General features: G+C 39.5%; 1 protein-coding gene across 1 annotated transcript in view; it reads right to left on the bottom strand.

Moving 5' to 3' along the window:
• The window catches only part of LOC131435531 (dopamine receptor 1-like), a 355699-nt gene extending 336801 nt beyond the window's left edge, over nt 1-18898 (bottom strand). The window contains exon 1 of the mRNA XM_058603528.1: nt 17066-18898. Coding sequence (XP_058459511.1) covers nt 17066-17122 — 57 coding nt within the window. The 5' untranslated portion in view covers nt 17123-18898. The remainder of the gene's footprint in view (nt 1-17065) is intronic.
• Between the last annotated feature and the right edge of the window lie 5681 nt (nt 18899-24579).

Genomic DNA, 24579 nt, shown 5'->3' with positions numbered 1-24579 from the left:
TTCGGACTACGTTTCGGTTGTTTCTGCTTCTTATAGGTTCGAAGATCCAAACGTTCTTCAGCACGTAGAACATTTGACTTCGAAGTGCCCACTTTTTTGGCCACATCCCGAACTGAAACCTCTTTCTTTTGCTCGAACGCCTTCAGTATACGTTTATCCAACTGAGGGTTAGCAGGACCTTTTTTTGCGACCCGTTTTCGGTTTATCCTCAAAGGTTTTATCCTCACTGAACTTCCTAATTGCATTTCGCACGGCTTTTTCACTTACTCCTTCCATTTTTGCTAGCTTCCTCAATGACAGTTCGCGTTCTGTGCACCATTTGTACACAATTTTTCGACGTTGTTCTGCTGAAAGTCCACGCTATTCGAAACAAACTGATGAAAACGAATAAACAACTGCACAAGTGGTTAGAGAAGAGTGTAAATAACAGGACGCAGACATAAAAATTGACAGATTCTGGACCATTGCGAAATGGCAGCGGTTTTTGGTTGCGTCCATACTTTCTGGGACAGTCTTTACCAAATCAAGATTGTTTTTTTTCTGTCATCTTTCTTCATTAGAGACTGTTTTTTTCCACAAATACTTCTAGATACTGCTACAGTGTAAATTTTATGTAAAAATATCGAACTGTTCCTGAGACATTGTTTTCACGATAATCATAGAACAGATCGGATTAAAGTGTATTTAATTTCGAATAGAACAACGTAAAAAGATTTAAAAAAATTATCCCAGCTAATCAAAACAGTTTTGTTGTGGTTATTGTAAAAATCAGTTAAAAAGAAATACAAAAACGGTGTTCCACAGGGAACTCAAAAACAAACAGAAAAACATACAACATTGTTTGGTCCAGTATCCACTACCTCTGCGAAAATAACATGTCCAACTTTGAGTAACCACGAAAAAACTCGATATTTTTATACAAAATTTACACTGTAGCAGTATGTAACAAAGCATAATTACTACACAAAAATTGAAAATTAGGCAACGCATAGAAGAAACAAAAAAAACCGTTTACAGGAAAAGCTCCCCTTAAGCCCTTTCATTCATACAAAAAACGAACCAAAATAACTGGCCATAACAATGCTTGTTGCATTCAATTATTTTTCTTAATGTTTGCTTTTATAATCAATTATTCAAAAATTGAAAGGGCTAGCGAAATCTCGGAGAAGGCGTGCAAAAACATAAAAAAGTGGCCACGTGATGGAATCATCTGTTACGTCAAAAAAAAAAAGGATCGCTGTTCGTATTCCGATGTAGGTTTTTCCCTTCGGGGGCGGGTGTAATGAACGAATTCTGATAGAGATTTTCGTCATAACCATCGCCGGCCTAAACAAATAACGTTCGATTAATCTGCCAGTTGTGTCAAGTCATTGCTCCTCTAGCCGCGCCCAATCTTGGCCTATTTCTCGGTCTATAAGCCCGTTGATGTTTGTTGTTGTTATAAAGAAAGCTCACGGGAGTGATTCTGGCACCGAGATTCCGCGTTTATTAACCCAGCTAAATCGTACAGTGGTTAATTCCGACAAAGGATACATACAGATGACATCTTTTCCGTGTTGTTCACTTTCAACTGCTCGGAATCACTTCAGGCGCAAGACCTTTCTTGATGAAAAATGGCTGTGCTGGTGGTGCTGCTGGCAAGAGGGATTATCTTCAGGCGAAAAATAGCTCATTTCAACGCTTATTGACTTCCCTTAAGCTTTAGCAATTGACAACGAACAAAAAAAAACGAAACGATGTAACCTCAACTTAACTTTCCATCAGAAGAATCCGATGCTGCAGTTAGAGTAAAGAATTCCATTATCAAAGTCACGGTCAAGATAATAAGTTGCGAAACTTTTTCATTGAATTTCGTTTTCCCACGACAACACGGAGACGGCGTTTTTTTTTTCACCCGGCTCTGGCTGCAGTTGTTTCCAGTTTAGTGAGCCGTCTTTAAGTGAAATGGGAAAATAAAAACTTAATCCCGACACAAATACAAATTGTGGCGCAAAAAAGTTGACAGGTGCTGTCAGCTTAAATTTTTATGGAACTTTTAATTAGTTTTTGTTGCAGAAACCGATCCGGTGCGAGGTGCTGATGTTTTCATTACCCTGGGTCACGTTTCGGAACTTGGTCATGTTTCGGATTTGTGCAACAATCTAACCATGAAGTCCATGAAGAATTCTCCTGGCGATTCCTTGTTTGAAATCAACAAACAAACAAACATAAGGAGAATCAAATATCGAAAATGCAAGTTCCGCTTCGGGAAATAATCCGATTCGAAAGTGATCCTGCTGTCATCCGCCAATACGAGGAAAACAAATATGTGCTCCAAAGCTTGGAATCTGCGCGAATATCGGCGACCTCCGCCAGGGACACATGTCCGACCGACTTGTCGAACGGCATGGAACGGAATCGGTTTTACCACTTGAGAGGACGACGCGAGCGAAAGCGACGGCGGATGCACGAATCAAATGAAAAATAGAAAAACTGTCATTCAAAACCGAAACGGAAGAAAAACCATTCATGCTTTGGAGAGACTGTTTCGTTGTTGACGATTTGCCACCGCAAAGAGCTCAGAACCAGAGGACTTGAGAGGCTGCACCATGCAGCAAACCGAGTGATATTCCACGACCGAACGGAGTGCGGTTTTGCTATCAGGTTTTCATGCTGTCATTTTTTTAAGTATCCTCAACAGACTTACCAACCGATTGGCAGGACGAGAGAGCTGATGTATACAATATAAAAACCGGTTCCCCATCCGCGTGTCCGTCCGCCACCTGCGGAGACGGCAGCGCTATGATTGGGTGCCTTTTGCCCCAGACAGACAGGTTTTTGTTTTGGCCCCACTTCGTTCCCTCACCAAGAAAGGCGACACATTTCGGTTGTTTGTACATTTAACTGTAGCATTATTTACAGTTTTTGTTTATAAACAGCGAAAATTGGGTTGGGGAGGGGGTGTTCTTTTTTGTTCCGAAGATTCCAACTGCTCTGGTAGAACACGTGTTGGAATCGAGCCAGGAAAAGTTGAAAAGTTGATGTGAACAATTTTAAGAAGGTGGTCGTCAAATGGTGAGATAACTAAGTCCTCACAAGTTCCTATCTCATGCCTCCCCGAGCATCTATGATGACATTTGGTCAATAGAACTGGGTGCTATCGCCTTCTGCGTTAGTAGCAGAATGAGAGGGTGCGAAATGGCTTGTAGTTTGAAGCTCATCCTAAAGTGCAATATTTATGGTAGTAAATTGCCACATGTGCTTCTGTTGTTTGTTGCATTATTTGTTATATATTGAATTGAATCATATTACATTGTATTATATATTGTTGTTATTATTATTATTAATAATAATAATATTATTATTATTATTATTATTATTATTATTATTATTATTATTATTATTCCCTGGGCTTTGGATGATGAGCTACAGGGCGCATACCCCCGCTTGGTGGATGGGGGTGGGAGTCAATTTACACTTCGCGTATTGACAAAGTCGGACCATACCGAGATCGATCGTTCGCTTATAAATGTAAAAGATGAAAATTATTATGTTGTCTGGATCGATCACGGAGTGGACAGGACTAATAATGCTTGGAATTGACAATAGGTCATTAGGTGGTTTCGAGCATTCTTATGCCTGGAATTGGTCACCAATTTGATTTATTTTGATCTAGTTGGGATGAATATTAATATACCATATTCGTCCAGAACTTGGTGAATTTAATTCGAAAAGGTGGACTAGTGTTATCAGGAATAGGAGTAAATTGATATCTTATAAACCGTTTAGGAACTTTCAAACCTTTCCGATCCGGTTCGGTATCGGTAATGTTTACAAATTGCAATGACGGCGAAACTGATTGATCAGGTGTAAATACACTCTCAAATCGGGAAAGGTTTGAATGTACTTAGCTTTCTCCAACTTGGACACAGATGTCGCCTTCTAACTAAGAGTGTGAGATGTGTGTTTCTAGAAGAGAACGGTTCACGTGTACCATTTCATCCAATCACACCTAGTATTTCTTCACGAAATACATGTAGTTCTTGTTTCCTGGATGCGTGCTCAACACTAGAAGGCCCAAAACTTAGTTAGACCTAAATTGCTCAAAAGCAGTCAAAATAATTGAAAGAGAGAAAGCCAATAATATAAACTGTGACAGAATAAATAAAAGCTAGTGCAGTGTGCCTAAGTGCATATATCGTTAAATAAAAAATTAGAAAAGTTCACAGAATTTCAAGCAATCCTTCCATTGTTCACATATTGTGACTTTCCTGGACAATCTAGTGTTAAATGCGCATCCTTACATTATATAACTTAACAAGCTTACTAACAGATCGGCTGAAAAGTTCGTATCGTTTCTATCAGAAGGCGCCACTAGAATTAAATCCATACCATTTTCAGTTAGCACTAACCTTCAAAAGATACGTGTATAAATTTGACAGCTGTCTGATTATTAGTTTGTGAGATATTGCATTTTGAGTGAAGCTACTTTTGTTATTGTGAAAAAAATGGAAAAAAAGGAATTTCGTGTGTTGATGAAACACTACTTTTTGATGAAAAAAAGTGCCGCCGGTACCAAAAAATGGCTTGATGAGTGTTATCCAGACTCTGCACCGGGCGAAGCAACAATTCGTAAGTGGTTTGCAAAATTTCGTACTGGTCATATGAGCACCGAAGACGATGAACGCAGTGGACGTCCAAAAGAGGCTGTTACCGATGAAAACGTGAAAAAATAATCCACAAAATGATTTTCAATGACCGTAAAGTGAAGTTGATCGAGATAGCTGACACCCTAAAGATATCAAAGGAACGAGTTGGACATATTATTCACGAATATTTGGATATGAGAAAGCTTTGTGCAAAATGGGTGCCGCGTGAGCTCACAATCGATCAAAAACAACAACGAATTGATGATTCTGAGCAGTGTTTGGAGCTGTTATATCGAAATAAAACCGATTTTTTCGTCGATATATAACAATGGACGAAACATGGCTCCATCACTTCACTCCGGAGTCCAATCGACAGTCAGCTGAGTGGACTGAACGCGATGAACCGATCCCAAAGCGTGGAAAGATTCAACAATCGGCCGGTAAGATTATGGCGTATGTATTTTGGGATTCGCATGGTATAATTTTCATCGACTACCTTGAAAAGGAAAAAAGTACAGGTATGTAGTGTCAGAGACATAACTGGATATCGTGAATACGAATAAAACTGGCACTCTTTCTTTATACTTCCGAATATCAATTAGTTGATCGATTGTGTGAACTGTGCAAGTTTTGCCCTTTTACACTACTAGAATTTGAAACGATACACCTAAACATTCTGACATTAAACATTCTGACACACAAAAATATTACGAAATAACCAGTATAGTTCTTTTTTAATAAAATATTGATGGTTCTGATAAGAACCATTTATGAAGGCGTTCGTGAAGTCCGATGGATACCATTGACAGCCGATACTGATACGTGTTCTGTTGCAGTAACAAGGTTTGTATTTCGCTTGGAGATTCCTCGATCGCACCATAATCAACACGATGACAACGACAGCCAAATTCGAAATAAATGGCTTCTGAGTCGGTGATATGCATTTTAAATAGTAAATCAGCAGGAAGTTCTACAAACTGCAACTGGTTGAAAAATGGGCCGTATAGAGTACAGTGAAGTAAAATTTCGTATAATTCTTTGGGAGTATTATTATGGTTCTAAAAAGAACCGATTTGAAGAACTCTGGAATTGGGGACTGGACCTCAGCTCAAGAACTAAATTCAGAACTTAGAACAGACTCAGAATTCAGTTGGTAGGTGCACTCTCCGTCGCTTCTGGTTGATGACATCACTCTGACATGACACTGAGAGTTGCGAAATGAGCGTTTGAGGTTTTAACCACGCAGAAGGTGCACTCTTCGTCGCTGCTGGTTGATTAAATCATTCCCACGACGTCTAATTCCATCCAACGCACAAGAAGAAACGATCGATTTTCGACCAAGGTTCCCCTTTTTTGCGCATTCAGATGAAGATATGTGCCTGACTACCTCAAAATCGTCGTCCTTGCGCAAAAAAGCCAAGCAAATGTAAAGAGTTTTCCGCGTTGTTTTCAAAGTTTTTGAAAACTTAATTTTTGAGTTGTTTGTGGTTATCTCACAATGTTCCAAATATTATCCTAAATTCCTGATCATATTTTTGATGAAATGGTGAAAAAATTATGTTGCTGCCGTTATTACAAGTCGAGATATTCACGATTAAGTTCTGCCCATTCTTCCATATGGCTAATTTTAAAAAAGCACCCCATAGTAAAGTAAGTCGTATTCACGACAAAAACATCAACAGTGACTATTCTATAGCGTTATTAGAGCGTTTGAAGGACGAAATTTCAGAAAAACGGCCTCATTTGAAGAAGAAAAAAGTTTTGTTTCATCAAGACAATGCACCGTGTCGCAAGTCGATGAAAACCATGCTGAAATTGAACGAATTGGGCTTCGAATTGCTCCCTCATCCACCGTATTCTCCAGATTTGGCCCCCAGTGACTTTTTCCTGTTCTCAGACCTCAAGAGAATGCTCGCTGGTAAAAAATTCAGAAGCAATGAAGAGGTAATCGCTGAAACTGAGGCCTATTTTGAGGCAAAGGACAAATCGTACTACAAAAATGGTATCGAATAGTTGGAAGATCGCTATAATCGCTGTATCGCCTCTGATGGTAATTATGTTGCATAATAAAAACGAATTTTGGCAAAAAAATGTGTGTTTCTATTAAACGATACGAACTTTTCAGCCGAACTGTTATATGTGCGTTAATACTTTTTTTTAACTGAGAAATGTATTTATTTAATTCATGCGCAAAACAAAACGCTTAAAAAATTTACTGCTGGAAAGCCAATGCACTTTGTTGTGAAGAAGGAGCTCGGAAAGTCGAGACTTCATTTTTTAAGAAATGTCGACTTCTTCATTTCGACCGGAAATGACGACATTGACGACGCGGTTCGGTAAAAAAAGCGAGTACACATTGTTTGAGTACTACAGTTTCCCCTAAATCATCAATACCAAAACGGCAGCGTAGTACCTACTGACCTGCGCATGTTATCATTAGGCCATATTCACCACTCTTTATCACCGAGCGAGATAGCACGCGATCGAGTAGAAGATCTCCTTCATTATCATCGATCGCTAGTCGTCTTCTAGCATCCATCGTGACTGCACGCATACACGGCATTTTGCCGTTTGGAATTCAGTTTAATGTTTTAGAGTTAAGTTAAAGTTTAGCTATAAGTATCAATAAAGCTGCATGTTAAAGTCGCATGTTAAGTCATTAAATAAAGTCGTGTGTGGACGAATGCATGTTCTTGGACTTCATCACAACCCACACGAGAGATATCAAGGGCAGACAATTCATTGTGCGGCTGGTAAAAATTCTGGTAACTTTCAACCGAGGGAACTCAACCAACATTTGGTGCTTCGAACCGGATCGGTTGAAAGTCTTTCGGAAGGTAGGATTCCCGGTTTGGCAGGGACGCCATCCACCATTGTTGCAAGGAAGCACAATTGGTTACCGCCATTGGTACATGGTTTAGACGCTCAGGAAATCGCCATTGTGATTTACCGCCATCGCATAACGTGCATGTGGAGCACGTGGGTTTCGGATCACAAGGCTGTTTGAAGACGACTAGTTTAAATACTTATCTACAAGGCACTTATTTTATGGAATCACGTGAGTAGTATTCCAGCACTTACACATAACTGGCATTGGTGCTTCCTTTGGTTTTTTCTTACTTTTATGGTTGCTGCGAAGGCTACCAAGATTCTTTGGACCAACTGTTACCCGATAACGTCCAATAGGACAGGACAAGGCAGAGCCTATCAGTGCTCCAAAATAAGAACTTCCTGGATCATTTACAACTATCCTACTTCAACGAATACCGAAACGTTTGGATGATTTGCATGCTGCATGATTAAAATCAAACCGTTGAGTAAAATATTGTGAATAGTGAAGAATTTACCTAATAGATTCAAGGCACGAATTTATTGGAAGCAGGTTAGTACCTCTCCTACAATTTACGTAAAATCCAAAGGGTGCTTCTCGTGAATTATTTCCTTTCTTGGTGCCCGCTCATGTCCGTCGCCGCCGGTACTTCGAAGATGTCCAAGCTTCGATCGAAACAAACACGTCTTCGCAATCTGATGACTTCATTCAACGTAATCTATTCGTTCATGGAGGAATATGAAGATACCCGGCATTCTAGTGAGTTGGCTTCGCGGTTGGAGAAATTGGAGCCACTGTGGGAGAAGATAGATGAAGCAATGACGGAAACGGAATTGGCTGATAGTGAAGAGGGGGCGGCTGGGGAGAGGTATGTGAAGGATAGAGTTGAGTTCCAGAATAAATTCTTTACCTTGAAGGGATTCTTAGTCTCGAAACTTCGGGACAATCCCGAGCATAACGGAGCCTTTCCAGCGTCTCAGCTTTTAGAATCCACCATAACTCCAACACACCCCCACGTTAAGTTACCTTTGATAAGTCTTCCAAAATTTTCTGGGAATGTGGAGGAGTGGCTAGCTTTTCGAGACTTATTTGTTTCACTAATACATTTTTCGTCGGATTTGCCTGACATCGAAAAGTTCCATTATCTTAGGAGTCAATTAGAAGGAGAAGCTTTGGCAGTGATATCATCATTACCACTCACTCAAGCGAATTATAATGTTGCTTGGGAGTTGCTGGTCAAACGGTACGCGAACAGTAAATGTCTCAAAAAGAAGCAGATTCAAAATCTCTTTGAATGTTCGGCCATTCGTAAGGAGTCAGCGGCTGAATTACAAAAATTAGTTGAAGCTTTCGAGAAGTCTACCAAGGTACTGGATCAGGTGGTACAACCAGGTGATTACAAGGACTTATTGCTGATTCATCTAATGTGCTCAAGATTAGATGATAAAACACGTCGAAGTTGGGAAGAACATTCGTCGGTGTTGGAGGAAGAAGGTATAAAGGATTTGATGGAGTTTTTGCTTCGCCGCATACGAGTACTAGAGTCTCTGCCAAATAGACAACCAGATACTCAAATCCCAACAATTAAAAGGGTTCATCCCAACAAGATTGCCAGTCATGGAGTATTTCAATCAATCCAATCTAAATGTCTCTCTTGTGCAGATACACATCCACTTTTTACATGTCCAATATTTGGTAGATTACCGGTAATGGAAAGAGAAAAATTGTTACGCCAAAATTCGCTGTGCAGAAACTGTTTTCGTAGAGGGCACCAAGCAAAGGAGTGCACATCACGGTTTTCGTGTCGACGGTGCAAGGAAAGACATCACACCTTGGTCTGCTATAAGGAGGAGAAACAGAAGGTTCTGCATGGAGCAGAAAAACAAGTCAAGGGAGCAGTAGATCAATTGCAAGTTGATAAAGCATCTACGTCTAAAGTTTCAGAAGGTTCGTCGGTCAGCAGCAACATAGCGCGGTATGGTTCGAAGGTGCTTCTGGCTACCGCGGTAGTCCGAGCAGTCGACGATTATGGACATGAATTTCTCGCTAGAGCGCTTCTGGATTCCGGATCGGAGTGTAATATTATCTCTACCCATTTGGCGCAGAAATTACATGTGAAACGGTACAAGACAGATATTGAAATATCAGGTATCGGGCAAGATCCAGTGAAAACTACGGAGAAGGTTCGAGTTACAATTACGTCGCGATTATCATCTTACTCACAGAACATGGAATTATATGTTTTGAATAAGGTGACCGAAGATTTACCAACATCAGCTATTAGTGTTAGTAATTGGGAATCACCTGTAGGGGTTCAGTTGGCCGATCCCGAATTTTTCAGAACTCATCCAATCGATCTACTATTAGGAGGGGAGTTCTTTTTCGATTTCTTCCCCAAGAAACAACAAGTTTCGTTGGGACTTAACATGCCTACACTCGTGGATTCTGTTTTCGGGTGGTTGATTACAGGACGGTGTGCAGAGAACCTAGGAAAAAGGATATCAGTTTGTCATGTTTCAGTTTTAGACTCGATCGAACAACTCATGAACAAATTTTGGGAATGCGAAGAAGGACACTCACTCTCAGCCTACTCGATGGAGGAAACGCGGTGCGAGAAATACTTCGTTCAGACTGCTACGCGAAGAGATGATGGTCATTATTCAGTTGGCTTACCGAAATCTCCGGATGGGCTGGCTCAATTGGGCGAATCGAAATCCACTGCTTTAAGACGTCTAATGCTGCTGGAACGGCGACTAGCGCGAGATGAAACATTAAAGCAGGAGTATCATGCATTCATGACTGATTACTTGAGTCGAGGTCACATGCGAAGGATTGTTGAGAATCCTGCAGATACTAAGGTTAGTTATTACCTCCCACATCACCCGGTAGTAAAAGATTCCAGTACCACTACTCGCGTAAGAGTAGTTTTTGACGCATCAAGTAAGACTTCCACGGGAGTAACACTGAATGACATTCTCCTAAACGGACCAGTTATTCAGGACGATTTACGGACGATTATAATGCGTAGTGGGCTCTATCCCATCGTGCTCATTGCTGATGTTGAGAAGATGTTTCGACAGGTTTGGATGAACTCGGAAGACTTATCGCTGCAAAGGATCCTTTGGCGATTCTCTCCAGATGAACCGGTAGAAACGTACGAATTATTAACCGTAACGTACGGTACTAAACCTGCTCCATTTCTGGCCACTAGGACTCTAAAGCAGCTGTCCATCGACGAAGTATATAGTTTTCCGCTAGCAGCAAAACGAATTTGTAAGGACGTTTACATGGATGACGTTATTACGGGAGCAAATAACATCGCAGAAGCAAGGATAATCCGGTGTCAATTAGATGGATTGTTACAAAAGGGAGGATTCCGGTTACGTAAGTGGGTCTCGAACAATGAAGATGTACTAACTGGAGTTGAAGAAGATAATTTGGCTCTTCCACGAGACAAAACGGTTGATTTTGATGCGGAACGAACGGTTAAAACTTTGGGTCTGGTTTGGGAACCACGAACAGATACATTTCTTTTTAAAATCCAATATGAGATTATTTCGGATTCATCGCTGACCAAACGAAAGGTACTTTCTCGCATAGCGAAAATTTTCGACCCTTTGGGATTAGTTGGACCAGTCATAACAAAGGCAAAAATGTTCATGCAACAGATTTGGGAGCTTAAAGGTATAGGACAAAGGTCACTAGGTTGGGACGATAATCTCCCATCACTTCTTGTGGACTCGTGGAACCAATTTTATTCTCAACTTCCCGAACTGAATACTATCCGTATACCGCGATTCGTAACGTGTCTGAATCCAGTATCATTTCAATTACATTTGTTTTCCGATGCATCAAAGAAGGCATATGGTACCTGCATTTATCTACGTTCTGAAGACAGTAACGAAAAGGTCATGGTGTCGCTCATTTCATCCAAGTCCCGAGTTTCACCACTTAAAACGCAGACCATTCCTCGGTTGGAATTGTGTGGAGCGCAATTGGCTGTAGACCTTTATGAAAGGGTAATAAAATCTATCTAAATTTCAAGTGCGAATCCTTTTTTTGGACTGATTCCAGAACGGTTTTGCAATGGATTGCTCAGCCACCGAATACATGGTCAACATTTGTGGCACATGGCGTCTCATTCATTCAGCACTCAACCCAAAATTGTCATTGGAATCATGTACCTGGCGCACAGAATCCAGCAGATCAGCTCTCTCGTGGATTGGATCCAAAACAATTAATTTCGGACATGGCATGGTAGAATGGTCCATTATGGTTGAACGAGGCTCCACATATATGGCCAAAGCAAACGGAAACCTCTGTGGAGTCTGATGACCATGCGAATGAGAGACGGAAAACTTTCGTAGCTATGGTGACCCCAGTAAAGTCATTTAACGATTGGTATTTTACCCAGTTTTCTGAATATTCGAAGCTCGTTCGTGTTACAGCTTATTGCCGGCGATATATTCGAAACCTACGAACTAAGCGAAATAAGGGAATGCGATTTCTACCACTCACATGTCATGAACTAAGAGAAGCTGAAACATGTCTTGTTCGATTGGTTCAGCGGGAGGTCTTTTCGAAGGAGATGGAGGCGCTTACAAAAAATAAATCAGTGCATCAAGGATCACGACTTCGATGGTTCAACCCTACTTTGACTACTGAAGGCGTCATTCAAGTTGGAGGTCGATTGACGAATGCCGACATTCCCGAGGAGGCGAAGCACCCCATGGTAATACCTGGTAATCATAAATTTTCAGAACTTTTGGCTAGAAGCTATCACAAAACACTCTTGCACGCTGGACCGCAGCTCCTATTAAGTACTATTCGTCAACGGTTTTGGCCACTAGGAGGAAGAAGTTTATGCCGATTAATAACTCATCGTTGTATGATATGCTATCGTGTAAAACCAAAATTTCAACGTCAATTTATGGCTCAATTACCGACACCCAGAATAACTGCAGCTCGTCCATTTACAACAACAGGAGTCGATTATTTCGGTCCTGTATATATACGTCAAGGATACAGGAAGGGAACAACGAAGGCTTACGTAGTCGTATTTATCTGCTTCTGTACGAAAGCAGTTCACCTTGAGCTAGTTTCGGACTTATCCACTGCCAAGTTCATCCAAGCTCTAAGAAGATTCACGGCACGTAGAGGAAAATGTTCAGATATTTATTCTGACAACGGTACCAATTTTGTCGGAGCTCGAAACTCATTATCAGAACTTCTTAAGAACCTGCGAAATCAAAAACATCATGAAAAAATTCAAAGGGAGTGCAGCAGAGATGGCATCACATGGCATTTTAACCCCCCTGCCGCCCCACATTTTGGTGGACTCTGGGAAGCCGCCGTACGTTCCGCTAAGAAACACTTGCTTCGTGTCTTGGGAAATACTTCCGTTTCATACGAAGATTTTACAACCCTCTTATCCCAAGTAGAAGGTTGTCTCAATTCTAGGCCGCTCACTCAGCTTTCAGATGATCCAACTGATCTCCAACCGCTCACGCCAGGTCACTTTCTCATCGGCTCATCATTGCAAGCAGTTCCCGATAAGGATTTCACCAACACTTCTCCTAATCGACTCACACACTGGCAGCTAATCCAACAACAACTTCAACATTTCTGGCGTAGATGGCATACCGAATACCTATCGCAGCTCCAGGCCCGAGTTAAGAATTGGCAGCCTGCAATTAACATTGAAACTGGCAGACTTGTCATCATCGTCGATGAGAACCAACCATCGATGAAATGGAGAATGGCCCGCATTCATCAAACTCACCCAGGCAAGGACGGTGTAGTTCGCGTCGTTACTCTACGGACGGCAACCGGTTACGTGACTCGACCTGTAACTAAAATATGTCTACTACCATTGGCCATCGCAGACGAACCCGATACCAGCCAGCAACAGTAAGAGTCAACTGAAATTGTGTAATTTCAGGGTGGGTCGGGATGTTTGAGTACTACAGTTTCCCCTAAATCATCAATACCAAAACGGCAGCGTAGTACCTACTGACCTGCGCATGTTATCATTAGGCCATATTCACCACTCTTTATCACCGAGCGAGATAGCACGCGATCGAGTAGAAGATCTCCTTCATTATCATCGATCGCTAGTCGTCTTCTAGCATCCATCGTGACTGCACGCATACACGGCATTTTGCCGTTTGGAATTCAGTTTAATGTTTTAGAGTTAAGTTAAAGTTTAGCTATAAGTATCAATAAAGCTGCATGTTAAAGTCGCATGTTAAGTCATTAAATAAAGTCGTGTGTGGACGAATGCATGTTCTTGGACTTCATCACAACCCACACGAGAGATATCAAGGGCAGACAATTCATTGTGCGGCTGGTAAAAATTCTGGTAACTTTCAACCGAGGGAACTCAACCAACACACATAGTTGAGAGATAGAAATGGTGTCAAATCTTCGTTAATCGATTTTTATGTAAGGTAGACCGGAATGAACATGGTCACTGAACGGAAACAGCCACTCGCAATGATTCGAGCACTAAATGTTACATCTCATCAACAAAGCCCTCTATACGTAAGCCCGAGCACTAGCTACAATTGGCCTACGTTTATTCGGCATATTGTCGCAAAACTGAAATCTAGAGGCACTGCTTGTTTAGAGATGATACTTCTAATAAAAACAAAACTAATGTTGTAAAACATTACTATCAATATGAAAATTTTCGAAAGAATCCTCCTTTTCTTGGTTCGATTTTTCATTGACAGGTGTCACTACCGGTAGTTCAGTTTCGCGGCAATGTGCCATTTGACATTCCGTCTAGGGATGTCAGATTTTTTTAATTCCTCGATTATTCAATAATCGAGTATAATTTTTAAACCATTCGATTAAATTTTAATCGATTATCTATGGGTTATTATTCGATTACTGGATTAATTATTCGACTATTGTTATTGAAATTTTCAAACTATTTCGAATATTGGTTTCCAACTAATCGATTAAAAATTACTCGATTTTCTGAGTTATTATTCGATTACTCGATTAATCGATTGATATTACGACATCCCTAATTCCGTCCACTCCGTTGTGCCTTAGTAGTCGTTGAGTGCGAAAGTGTCGATGGTCTGAGACTTAGGTTTTTTTATCGTTTTCTTAGAAAAACTCGCTGATGTTATAGAAATTTTCGAGTACGTACCAACAAAATTGTCCAAAAATCACCGAAATTAGACAAAAGTCTTAACTCAAAGGCAATTTATTTCATTTGATTTTAACTTATTTTTTTCCATATTTCGTTGATAAAATCAGTCAATTTGATATGAAATGATATTTTTCATTTACGAAACAGTTGCAAGACATTAAATAGGCCAAAAATTTTAATTAATTTTTCAGATTTCCATTTCGAGGTTTCTGCATTTCGAGCCAGATTGCGCCCGTATAAGTGAGGATATGTATCTCATACCAAATACGTTTTGTAACGGAAGGTTAGGGCTTTCGAACAGTATATAAAATTCCGAGTGAAAATATTACTTTCCGCACTATTTTCTGTATCGAACCAAAAATGGCCGTTATCGGACCCGCTGTCCCCTACTTCTTATGAAATAAAAACATATTTGCATATAGAACTAAAGAGTTCTGCGTTGCATCCAAAGAGCCGCAAACTATCGGCCCAAACCTTCGGAAGTCTTTGACTTTAAAATCAAACATAGAAGAACTGACATTATCCTTTATCTTCAAAAACATTTTTTCGCAAAAATATTTATGGGAGCGAAATGTTTTCGCGCCCTGTAAGTACGCCTACTGCGATTTTCCATCGATTATGATTTGACCTATCTTGAGAAATAAAAAGGCGGGTGGGTAATGTCAGAGACATAACTGGATGTCGTGAATACGAAGACAACTGATATGATCCTTAGTTCCGAATATCAATTAGTTGATCAATTGTATGAAATTGTATGTAGAATTTGATACGATGCCCCTAAACTAAAGTACAGATTAGTTACATTTAACATTCTGAAATACAAATATTATGAAATAACCAGTATAGTTATTTATAATAAAATAATGGTGGCTCTGAAAAGAATCTTTTATGAAAGCGTTTGTGATGGAGAGTGATGAGTTGAATTCGAATTCCGATGGATGCCGCTGACTTCCGTCATCTAATTCCAGGCTGAACTGTTGTACGTGGGAGCGATACTGATATGGTTGGTGTAGGTGTAGCGTTTATAATCGATTATAATCTTGCAATAAAGAAAACATTAATTCGCTGGGTTGATCAATGATACAATAGGCCTAATTTATTGAACGAAACTATCAAATTGCGTAATTCTTTACGACATTAAACTCTGGAACATTTTTCGCAAAAAAAAGAAGGCTTCACTTGATCTCGATTACTGTGAATTTCACACAGCGAAAAGTGCAAAAATCTAACCAAACTGTTCTAGATTTGCACTAAACTGAGGATATTTCCTTTCGATTTGCGAACAACAAATCCTAATAGTTCTTTAGAACACTTTTGAGCCATTAGAACGGCTGATTTTGTGTAATGCTTTCCACCGTTGTTTTTTCATCAATGCAAATGACTGGCAGCTGTGACGTAATCGCTCTTGTCGGAGACGAAACTAGCTTTGCAAACGACACAAAATACATCTGCTCGCAGTGGCGATAGAATCCAAACTGATCCAATTTTTGTTAAGAGCTTTCTTTCTACGTGATTTCGTTTGTAGCTTTTTCACTAATGGGCGATCCTAGCGGCTATAAAAATAGTCGCATACAGAATTTTAATGTCGATTATTTCATTTCGGATTTGCATAATTTATTGAAAGAAACTATCAATATGCTGTAGGTATTCGTTTCTAGCATTCAGAAGGACCAAATTGAGGAATTCACTACGATATTCAACACTTTTCGGAACATTTTTCTCGAACGATTTGTTGTACAGCAGTAGATATTCTGTTCCTCAGAACGCGTTCTGATTGGCTGGTGTTGAAAAATGAGACAGGTTTTTCAATAGTGTACTATTGAAATACTTCAATGCTTTTGCTATACACGTTTAAGTTGAAAAATTTCGATTCTATTGGTAGTTAGATTATATAAATCCTTTCACAGATCACTGAGTTATGAGCTTTAAAAATACGAGCAAGGTAAACGTGCCTTATGAATTATCCCCTTTGATACTCGTTTATACCAAACATTTCAGAAAAGTTCAATTTTGAATTATGTGAGATTATGTCACACAACTGATAATTTTATCATAAAATTGTGATCATATTTCCGATGGCGTCTAGCAAAAATTATGTTGATTCGTTAGATACAAAAAGAGATATTCACGATCAAAAACTTATCACTCTCTCAGAGGGTAAATTTTGGAAAAGGCACCCCATAGTGAAGTTAGTCGTAAGTTCATCAAATTTTCATTCATGGATTTTTTTTTTGTAAGTCAACTTCAAATTAGATTTTTTTCACTATTTTTATTCCAACATTTGACTGTTTTTGCGAAACGCATAAATAGACATTACTGATATTTTTTCAAAGGTATTGTAGTGGCTCGATTGATGAAACGACTAGGAACTCATTCGACAAAACTTCCCTCCGAACGCGGCTCTTTAACTTAGAATTACAACGAAATACATTCATTAATTACCGTGCTTGTGCTGGACAAATATCCGAGCGTCCGGATGTCGATGAGCTCGATGTCCATTTTGCTGCCTTGCTGGCTTTTGAACTCGATGGTGAAATTATGTTGAAATGTTCGGAAATCAATCCGACAAAAGTCGGAGAATGTACGCAGCACAACTCAACCGACTATGAACAATGTTTTTTTTTTCGGAAAAGCTTTTTTTCCCACATGCACACGAAACTAGCGCGAACTAGCAAGCAAGCACCGAATAGAGGTCACAGATCCTTTGCTAAGATCTTGAAGACATGAGAACAACTACAAAAAAAAACTTGCTCGTCCGACTACTGCTAGTGACTTGGTTTGCACAATATTCTTCCTAACAACTAACAACCGAGAGCGAGATAGAGAGAAAAAAACACCACACGAATCACATCACATCGTTTCACTTAAATGTATTGCCGCCAGGGACGCGATAAACTAGGAAGGGTACAGAAGAAACTTTTATTTCCGCACCCAACCCTCACTATCACACTGCATCCATAGCGATACTGCTAGACTTTCTGCCGTACTTCCGCTACCGAAAAACATAAATGCGACCCAACTGGATTATTTTCGCGTAACGGGAAGGAGCATCTGTCGAGGATTTTTTTTTATTTTTTTCGTCCTGGCACTTTTGTAATTTCTGCTCTGGCTCGGCTCACTGGCCGCCGTCGTCACATTCGTAGCCAGAAACACGTTCAAAAAGTTTGGACGATAATTGAATTCATTTTAATCTTTTTTTTTCTACCTCGTTCATACGATTTTACACTGCTCCTGTTGGGCCAACTCACGCTTTTTGACCAATTTAAACTTTCACTGCGATGCTCGGAGGCAGCCCAAAAACCATCGTTTTCGCGATGCGTTTCTTCCGGAACTGTTTATCTGTTTTGGAAGTCCCGCGCTAATTGCCACTACCGAAATTTTCCGAATCCATCCGAAAACTTTCCATTAATCGAATTCTATTTCAACGCTTCTAGCATTACTTTATGAGCTGTAAACAATTTTCTTGATTGCTCCTAATTACAAAATCTGTACGGTTCTCAAATTGATTACCAATATAATTAAAGCCTTCGGTTTTTCACTTGAACATTTTAGTACTCGGTTTTCTTTCAAAAGCAAAATTTTCACTATAGCAAGAATTTTATGATTTACAGAAACGCTATCAAAAACGGCACAACAACAAGCTAACAAATCTCCATTTTTCCCGATGATATGGCCCAGTGTAACACAACGTAGTGTAGTCATTTCATTGCATCGCAGCGGATTTTCCCTCACACTGACAAGATCATCAAAAGCCCCGCAGCATTCCGACGAAATCAAACAACAGCCGTCGGTAGGTGCCACAATTTCAAAGCAAATCAACACCGCCTAATCGCTGTCGGAGGGTCTCTTTCAATTAGCTTCTATTGCACTCCGCTGGGAGCACGCAGTCATCGTTTATAATTGGCGCGCTTTTCCCACGTTACGCACTGAAATTACAACAGCTCATTTGGGTGCAGTCAGTCGCACCCAGACCGGAACCCGCAGGTCGAAAAGTATCCACTAATTGACGGCCGCAAAAAAAAACATAACAAAACAAAGCAAAAACAACAACCCGCCACCGGATACGTCAAAAGTGATTTTTCCCTTTTGTTTTTGTAGGGCACCCGTCTCCGATCGTCCGTTGTAGGTATATCCTCTGGTGCTCCAACTCCGCACTGAACGCACAAACAACGGTGGAAGTGAACATTCGGCCGCACGCGGCACTCTATATCCTAGCACGGAGGGTTCAAAGGGCGCAACATAGTCCGCCGAAAGCTCGATGCTGACTAAATTTGCCAGTTTGCCGCGACCGGGCGGTCCGTCTATCATACTTACCACCCACTGCCACCCACAAACGTGTGCGACCACCCTCCCTCAGAAAGCACGCTTAGAACGCTTCCTGGCTGGCTGCCGGACCAGCTGTTTTGCGCTGTTTTTTCCCGGATGTGATCGCCAGCAACAGCGAGAAAAGTACAAACAGGAGAGCAATAGCGAGAGAGAGAGAGTGAGTTCCCGCTCTCCACAGGCTCGTTCAGCAAATCAGATTATTTGCCATGGAACGAAACATGCTTCCGTAGATACGAGCTCGGCACTCAATCCACCGATGGGGTAGAATTCCCCCTGGAAACTCGATTGTTTGCAAGGGATGAACTTGTGGCTTACGGAGCTTTCGCATTCAACAGTTGGCTAATAGCGAAAATGTTCGCTGGATAATTTTTTTTTTCAATTTCTCTCAAACATTTTCTAAGTTTACCGATGTCTGTCGTTCAAGTTGTATCGCGTATATTTGACGAACGTGACGCTATTCTAGTCTAATTTGGCATCTTATCACTACGCCAAAGATGTTTTGGGATAACTGGCCGGAGTTACGAACTATCGAGCGGTAGCGGAACGCTCTCGCTATAAACAACAACCTACAACTATAGAAAAATTTCGAAGGAAGCTTTTCAGAGGAGTAAACGCAAAATGCACAATTAAATGAAAAAAATAGATGCATTTTGGATTGAACTAACAGCAAATTTGTTTTATTCTAAATTTTATCAGTCCAGATTTTGTCGCGTGGAAGCCTTAGGTTGCTGTCAGAGTGAAACCGTCACGCGTAGCGTCTAACACATGGATCAATAAGTCCCGAGACTAAAGCAGAGATGGCGCTCGTAGTAAACCACACTCCAAAAAAATTTCAATTTTACAGGTGACTTAATCCGTCATACGATGTAATTCATAAAGACCTAATTTGTCAGGTGACTAAAAATTTTATTTGTAATGATTTAATGTTAGATGAGCTTGAATTTTACTGGTTTCGACTGTAACTTGCGTTCTGCTAGCAGGTGCGACTGTATGAATTCAAATGCACCTTTTACCAGCCAAGCAGATATATGCTTCTGTGGCTCAGTCGATTAACAGACGTACTTGCGATCCAATGATTCTTGGTTCAAGTCGCGGCGATTGCTATCAGTATTCTATTTTTTTTTTATTTCAATAAATTACATGTCATGGAATTTTAGACACAATATTAAATGTTCTTCCACGTAAATTTGCGTAAACTGCGACGCTCCATTTATGTGCATCCAAAAAGATGTACAATCACAGAGTTTTTTTCAGTGTGCAGTAACCACATTTTTCTAGAGTACTAACCTTTGCTTGAAACGGGTCAAATTTTTAGTCGATCCGACTAGAAACAGCTGAGTTATCGAGGTTGAAGAAAAGTCGTTTTGTAGTTTGTTTAAAAAATGAAAAAAACCGAGTTTCGTGTTTTGATAAAACATTGTTTTAATGGGTAAAAACACCGTGCAAGCGAAACAATGGATTGAAAAATATTATCCGGACTCTTGTCCATCAAGAGCAACGATTTGTCGGTGGTTCGCCGAGTTTAAACGTGGTCGTACCGACACAAATGACGCGGAACGCTCGGGTAGACCTGTGGAAGCCGTTACACCGGAAAATGTGAGTGAAGTGGTAAAAATTATAATGAAAGATCGTAAAGTGAAACTCCGTGAGATTGCTGAGATGACACAGATATCAAGTGTATTTACTATCCTTCATGAAAAATTTAGCATGAAAAAGGTTTTTCCCAAGTGGGTGCCGCGATTGAGACAATGCACCCTGCCACAAGTCGATGAAAACAATGGCGAAATTGAACGAATTGGGCTTTGATCTGCTTCCCCACCCCCCATACTCTCCAGATTTAGCCCCCAGTGACTACTGGCTCTTTGCTGATCTACAAAAATGTTCCAGGGGAAAAGATTTGGCTCAAATGAGGAAGTCATCGCTGAAACTGAAGCTTATTTTGAAGCGAAAGATGAATTTTTTTATAAACATGTTATTGAAAAATTGGAAAAACGTTGGAACCATTGTATCACCCTAAAAGGTGATTGTGTTGATGAATAAAAAAAAATTTGCAAAAAAATGTTGTTTCCATTGTTAGTCTCGGGACTTATTGATCCATGTCTTATTTTTCTCGTGTTATTCAATGTTTTGGACTCGGTGAATTGTCAATTATTAAAATGAATTTTCATTCAGAAGTACTGTTTTTTCACATTCGATGTACTGTATTTTCTTGATTTTTATTCAAAATGTACTGCTTTTCGTCAAAAAAATATACAAACGTCATGCAGGGTGGCAAGTGACCGGGAAAATCGGGAAAACCGGGAAAAAGTCGGGAATTTCATTTCACCGGGAGAAACCGGGAAAAAGTCGGGAATTTCAGTGCAAATCCGGGAAAAAACTTACTAGCCCTAATCGTACTAAATCATCATTTTCCTGATTAAACAAATGAAAAGTTGGAGGCAATTTTGTGTTTAAGTGAGAACTTCAGTAAAAGTTTTGAAACATCGTATTGTCCCACACAGGTTTTATGGTACACAATCCATTGGAGATTGATCCCTTGTTTCGTTCAACAATTGTAAGGGTTTGGCAGCAATTTATAATAGATCAGAAAGCATTTCTTAGTTGTTATCAACAACAGCACATCGAACGGATGCTTTTGCTGGGTTTCTATTAAATTTCAGAATAAGTTTGCATAATATGATTGCAAAAGAAATATCAGCTAACAGGTTTAATAAAATTATGAAAAATTCTTAGGAGCCTTCTTGTTTTTGGGTATGCTAATGATTGTCCTAATTTCATTTGTCTCAGTAATGTCATCTTGAGACAATACTTGTGTTGTAATCTTGGTATTTGATTTCAATAGGATTCACAAAATTTTAAAAGCTGTCGACTTTGACCTTGTCCCCACCGTTTGCAATGAGTATTAGATTTCCTTCTTGCGGGTGTTGATGTTGACGAAGAATCAAACTTAGAGGCATAGATTGTTGTTGTTTTCCCAGAGCGAAGAGTCCATTTTAAGAATTTTAGAAGGATTTTGTTCTGTTCGCCTAAATTCAATTTTGAAAGAATATCGTATATGTTGTTAGATGAAATCGGAAAGAGAATTGTTTCTTGTTCGTTTTTAACCTTAGGTATACTTTTTTTAGACTATACTAGGCTAATATAGTATTGGAATACACTAGAGACGGGCAATCCGTTCACGAACAGTTCAACGAGTTATTTCTCCTCCAAGAGTGAGTGAACTTTAGTTCTTTATTTAGGAATGATAGTTCTCTATATAGAAATGAAAAAAAATCGTATTCTGAGGAATCTGCTAGAAGTTACACACATTCGTGACCTTTGATAACGTATAAAAAGAGAATGATTGTTGGTAGAAATACATGCCAAAAGTACTCACTATTTTTTATCTGTAATCTGTAGCTCTCATATTATTTGCGAAGAAACATACAAAGTTTCAGAAGAACGAAACCAAAAAGGTTAAAAAAGGTATAAAATAAATCAATAGTTGCACTATTTATGTACCATTTCATTCCACTATTTCACTGTCACGTTATTACACTTTCACAAAGTCACTACAACTTTAATGAAGCCTAACAAACGTTACAACACACAATATAAAATAAATGATGTATAAAAAAGAAGAACGAAAGAACAATTCAATAGAACTAATTCTTTCGGTAGAACTATTAGGTTTTGAGCGATTTTTTGTAATGAACGGTTTTGTCCATCTCTAGAATACTCTCCCAGTTTGAATCCTTAGAGTCAATTTCAATTTTAATTATAAGGCTTTATATTTAAATCTTAATTATTTGGCTTTCAAATGACTGATGGTATTTCTGGCTACCTAGAAAACACTAACAATAATCGAATTTGGGTAAAAGCTGCACTTAAGAGAATTATTGAAGAGAGCATGAAGTCTGAACAAAATGTGTTGATTGTTAGATAAAATTGCAAGAATGTTAATGCTGTATTCCTTCGTGAAATGCAGGACTTATCACATTTATCATAACCGCTGGCCAGCTATGTTTCTTGTTTTAATCATACTGTTACCTCGAATTAATTTGAAATAGTTAAAAAGATTGAGTTTTTATCTTGAAAAGCTAAAAGTAGCAAAGTAAAGATGGAATACATTGAGCTGGGTGGTACTGTTGGTTCTAAAGATGAATATTTGGACAAATTGTGGATGTGGTTTTTAAACGTCGTTCCAAGGATTATTTAAATCTTAAATCTTCTATTCAGCAAATCCTCATGCTTAAACAAAAACGTTTTGAAAGTCTTGTGGCTCAGCGTTTCGTTGATAATGCTATATTGAATGCTGGGAGCGTAATTAACAAAACAGCACTCAAAATCATATAATCGATACAAGGAGGCTATCAAACCGAAAAAACAGTTTCCAATCAAGATTAGAGCTTATATTTTTACTCTGCAGATCTCCACCTGTTCACCCTTTTCACAACCGGAAGTCGGATCCGGATGAAATTCGTATGGGACCACAAGAAAATCGGTTCAGCCATATCTGAGAAAATTGATCGCTCAAAAACGTTACATTCATACATACATACACAATTTCTGATCTTTACGACACTCAGCCCTCCGAGCCTTGGTTCCAAAATCGTTTTTCGCAGTAATTGCATAACTTATCTATATGAGAAAGCCAAGAATGACTTCTTCCCATTGTTATATGCACTTGGCATAATGAATATTTCCTATTTCTAAATCGAGATACTCAAAAAATACTTTATTTCTCAACTCTCGATGTTATGGGATTTCTAGAAATATTCAAAAAAATACTGAACATAGGCGATTTGAGCCTGTTATAAAAACCGGGAATTTTTTTCTCGCGCACCGGGAAAACCGGGAAAAAACCGGGAAATTGAAATCGGCAATTCACTTGCCACCCTGGTCATGAGTTTTTTCTCTTTATTATTCGTTGATATCAAAATTTTACCGTAAATTGCTGATCATATTTCCAATAACAAGGAGAAAGAATTGTGTTAAGGAGTGTATCGAAAAGTATTTTTCAGCAACATTGATTATTGAATAAAAAAGCAAAAAAAACATATTTTGACATCAGTTTTCGATATATTGTAGAAAAATTACATTTTTATGCATTTCACTGATTATATTGAAGAAAATCCTAGTTCCTGTGAAACGCTCGCACTTTGGACTTGACATTCTTCATTAAATTCTGCACAGTTACTTTTGTGACTTTCCTGGTGGCAGCTGTCCAGTTTTTTTGAACTGCTGCATGTTTTGGGACACTGTACCTTCCTTCCGAAAGTGCCGCTTGACAATTGCCCAATACCTTTCAATTGGCCGAAGATCCGGGCAGTTCGGTGGGTTGATGTCCTTTTCCACGAATTGTACATTATTTTTTGACAACCACTGTAGAACGGAGTTGGCGTATTGGGCTGAAGCCAAATCCGGCCATAAAAGAGGAGGAGCCTTATGCTTTCTGTACAGTGGCACCAATCTCTCCTTCAAACATTCTTCCTCGTACACCTTGGCGTTAATTGTGCCCTTTGTGAAGAAAATCGACGACCGCAAACCACAGGTACAAATCGCTTGCCAAAACAACACATTCTGCCCACACTTTTCCATCGCCACCGTGGTGTCAGCGTCGTCCAGGTCCTGGTACACCGATTTAGTAT

This window comes from Malaya genurostris, chromosome 1 (assembly GCF_030247185.1).
Source record: "Malaya genurostris strain Urasoe2022 chromosome 1, Malgen_1.1, whole genome shotgun sequence".
NCBI lineage: Eukaryota > Metazoa > Arthropoda > Insecta > Diptera > Culicidae > Malaya > Malaya genurostris.
Note: the sequence above shows the minus strand (reverse complement) of the source record. Positions and strands in the feature narration are given on the sequence as shown.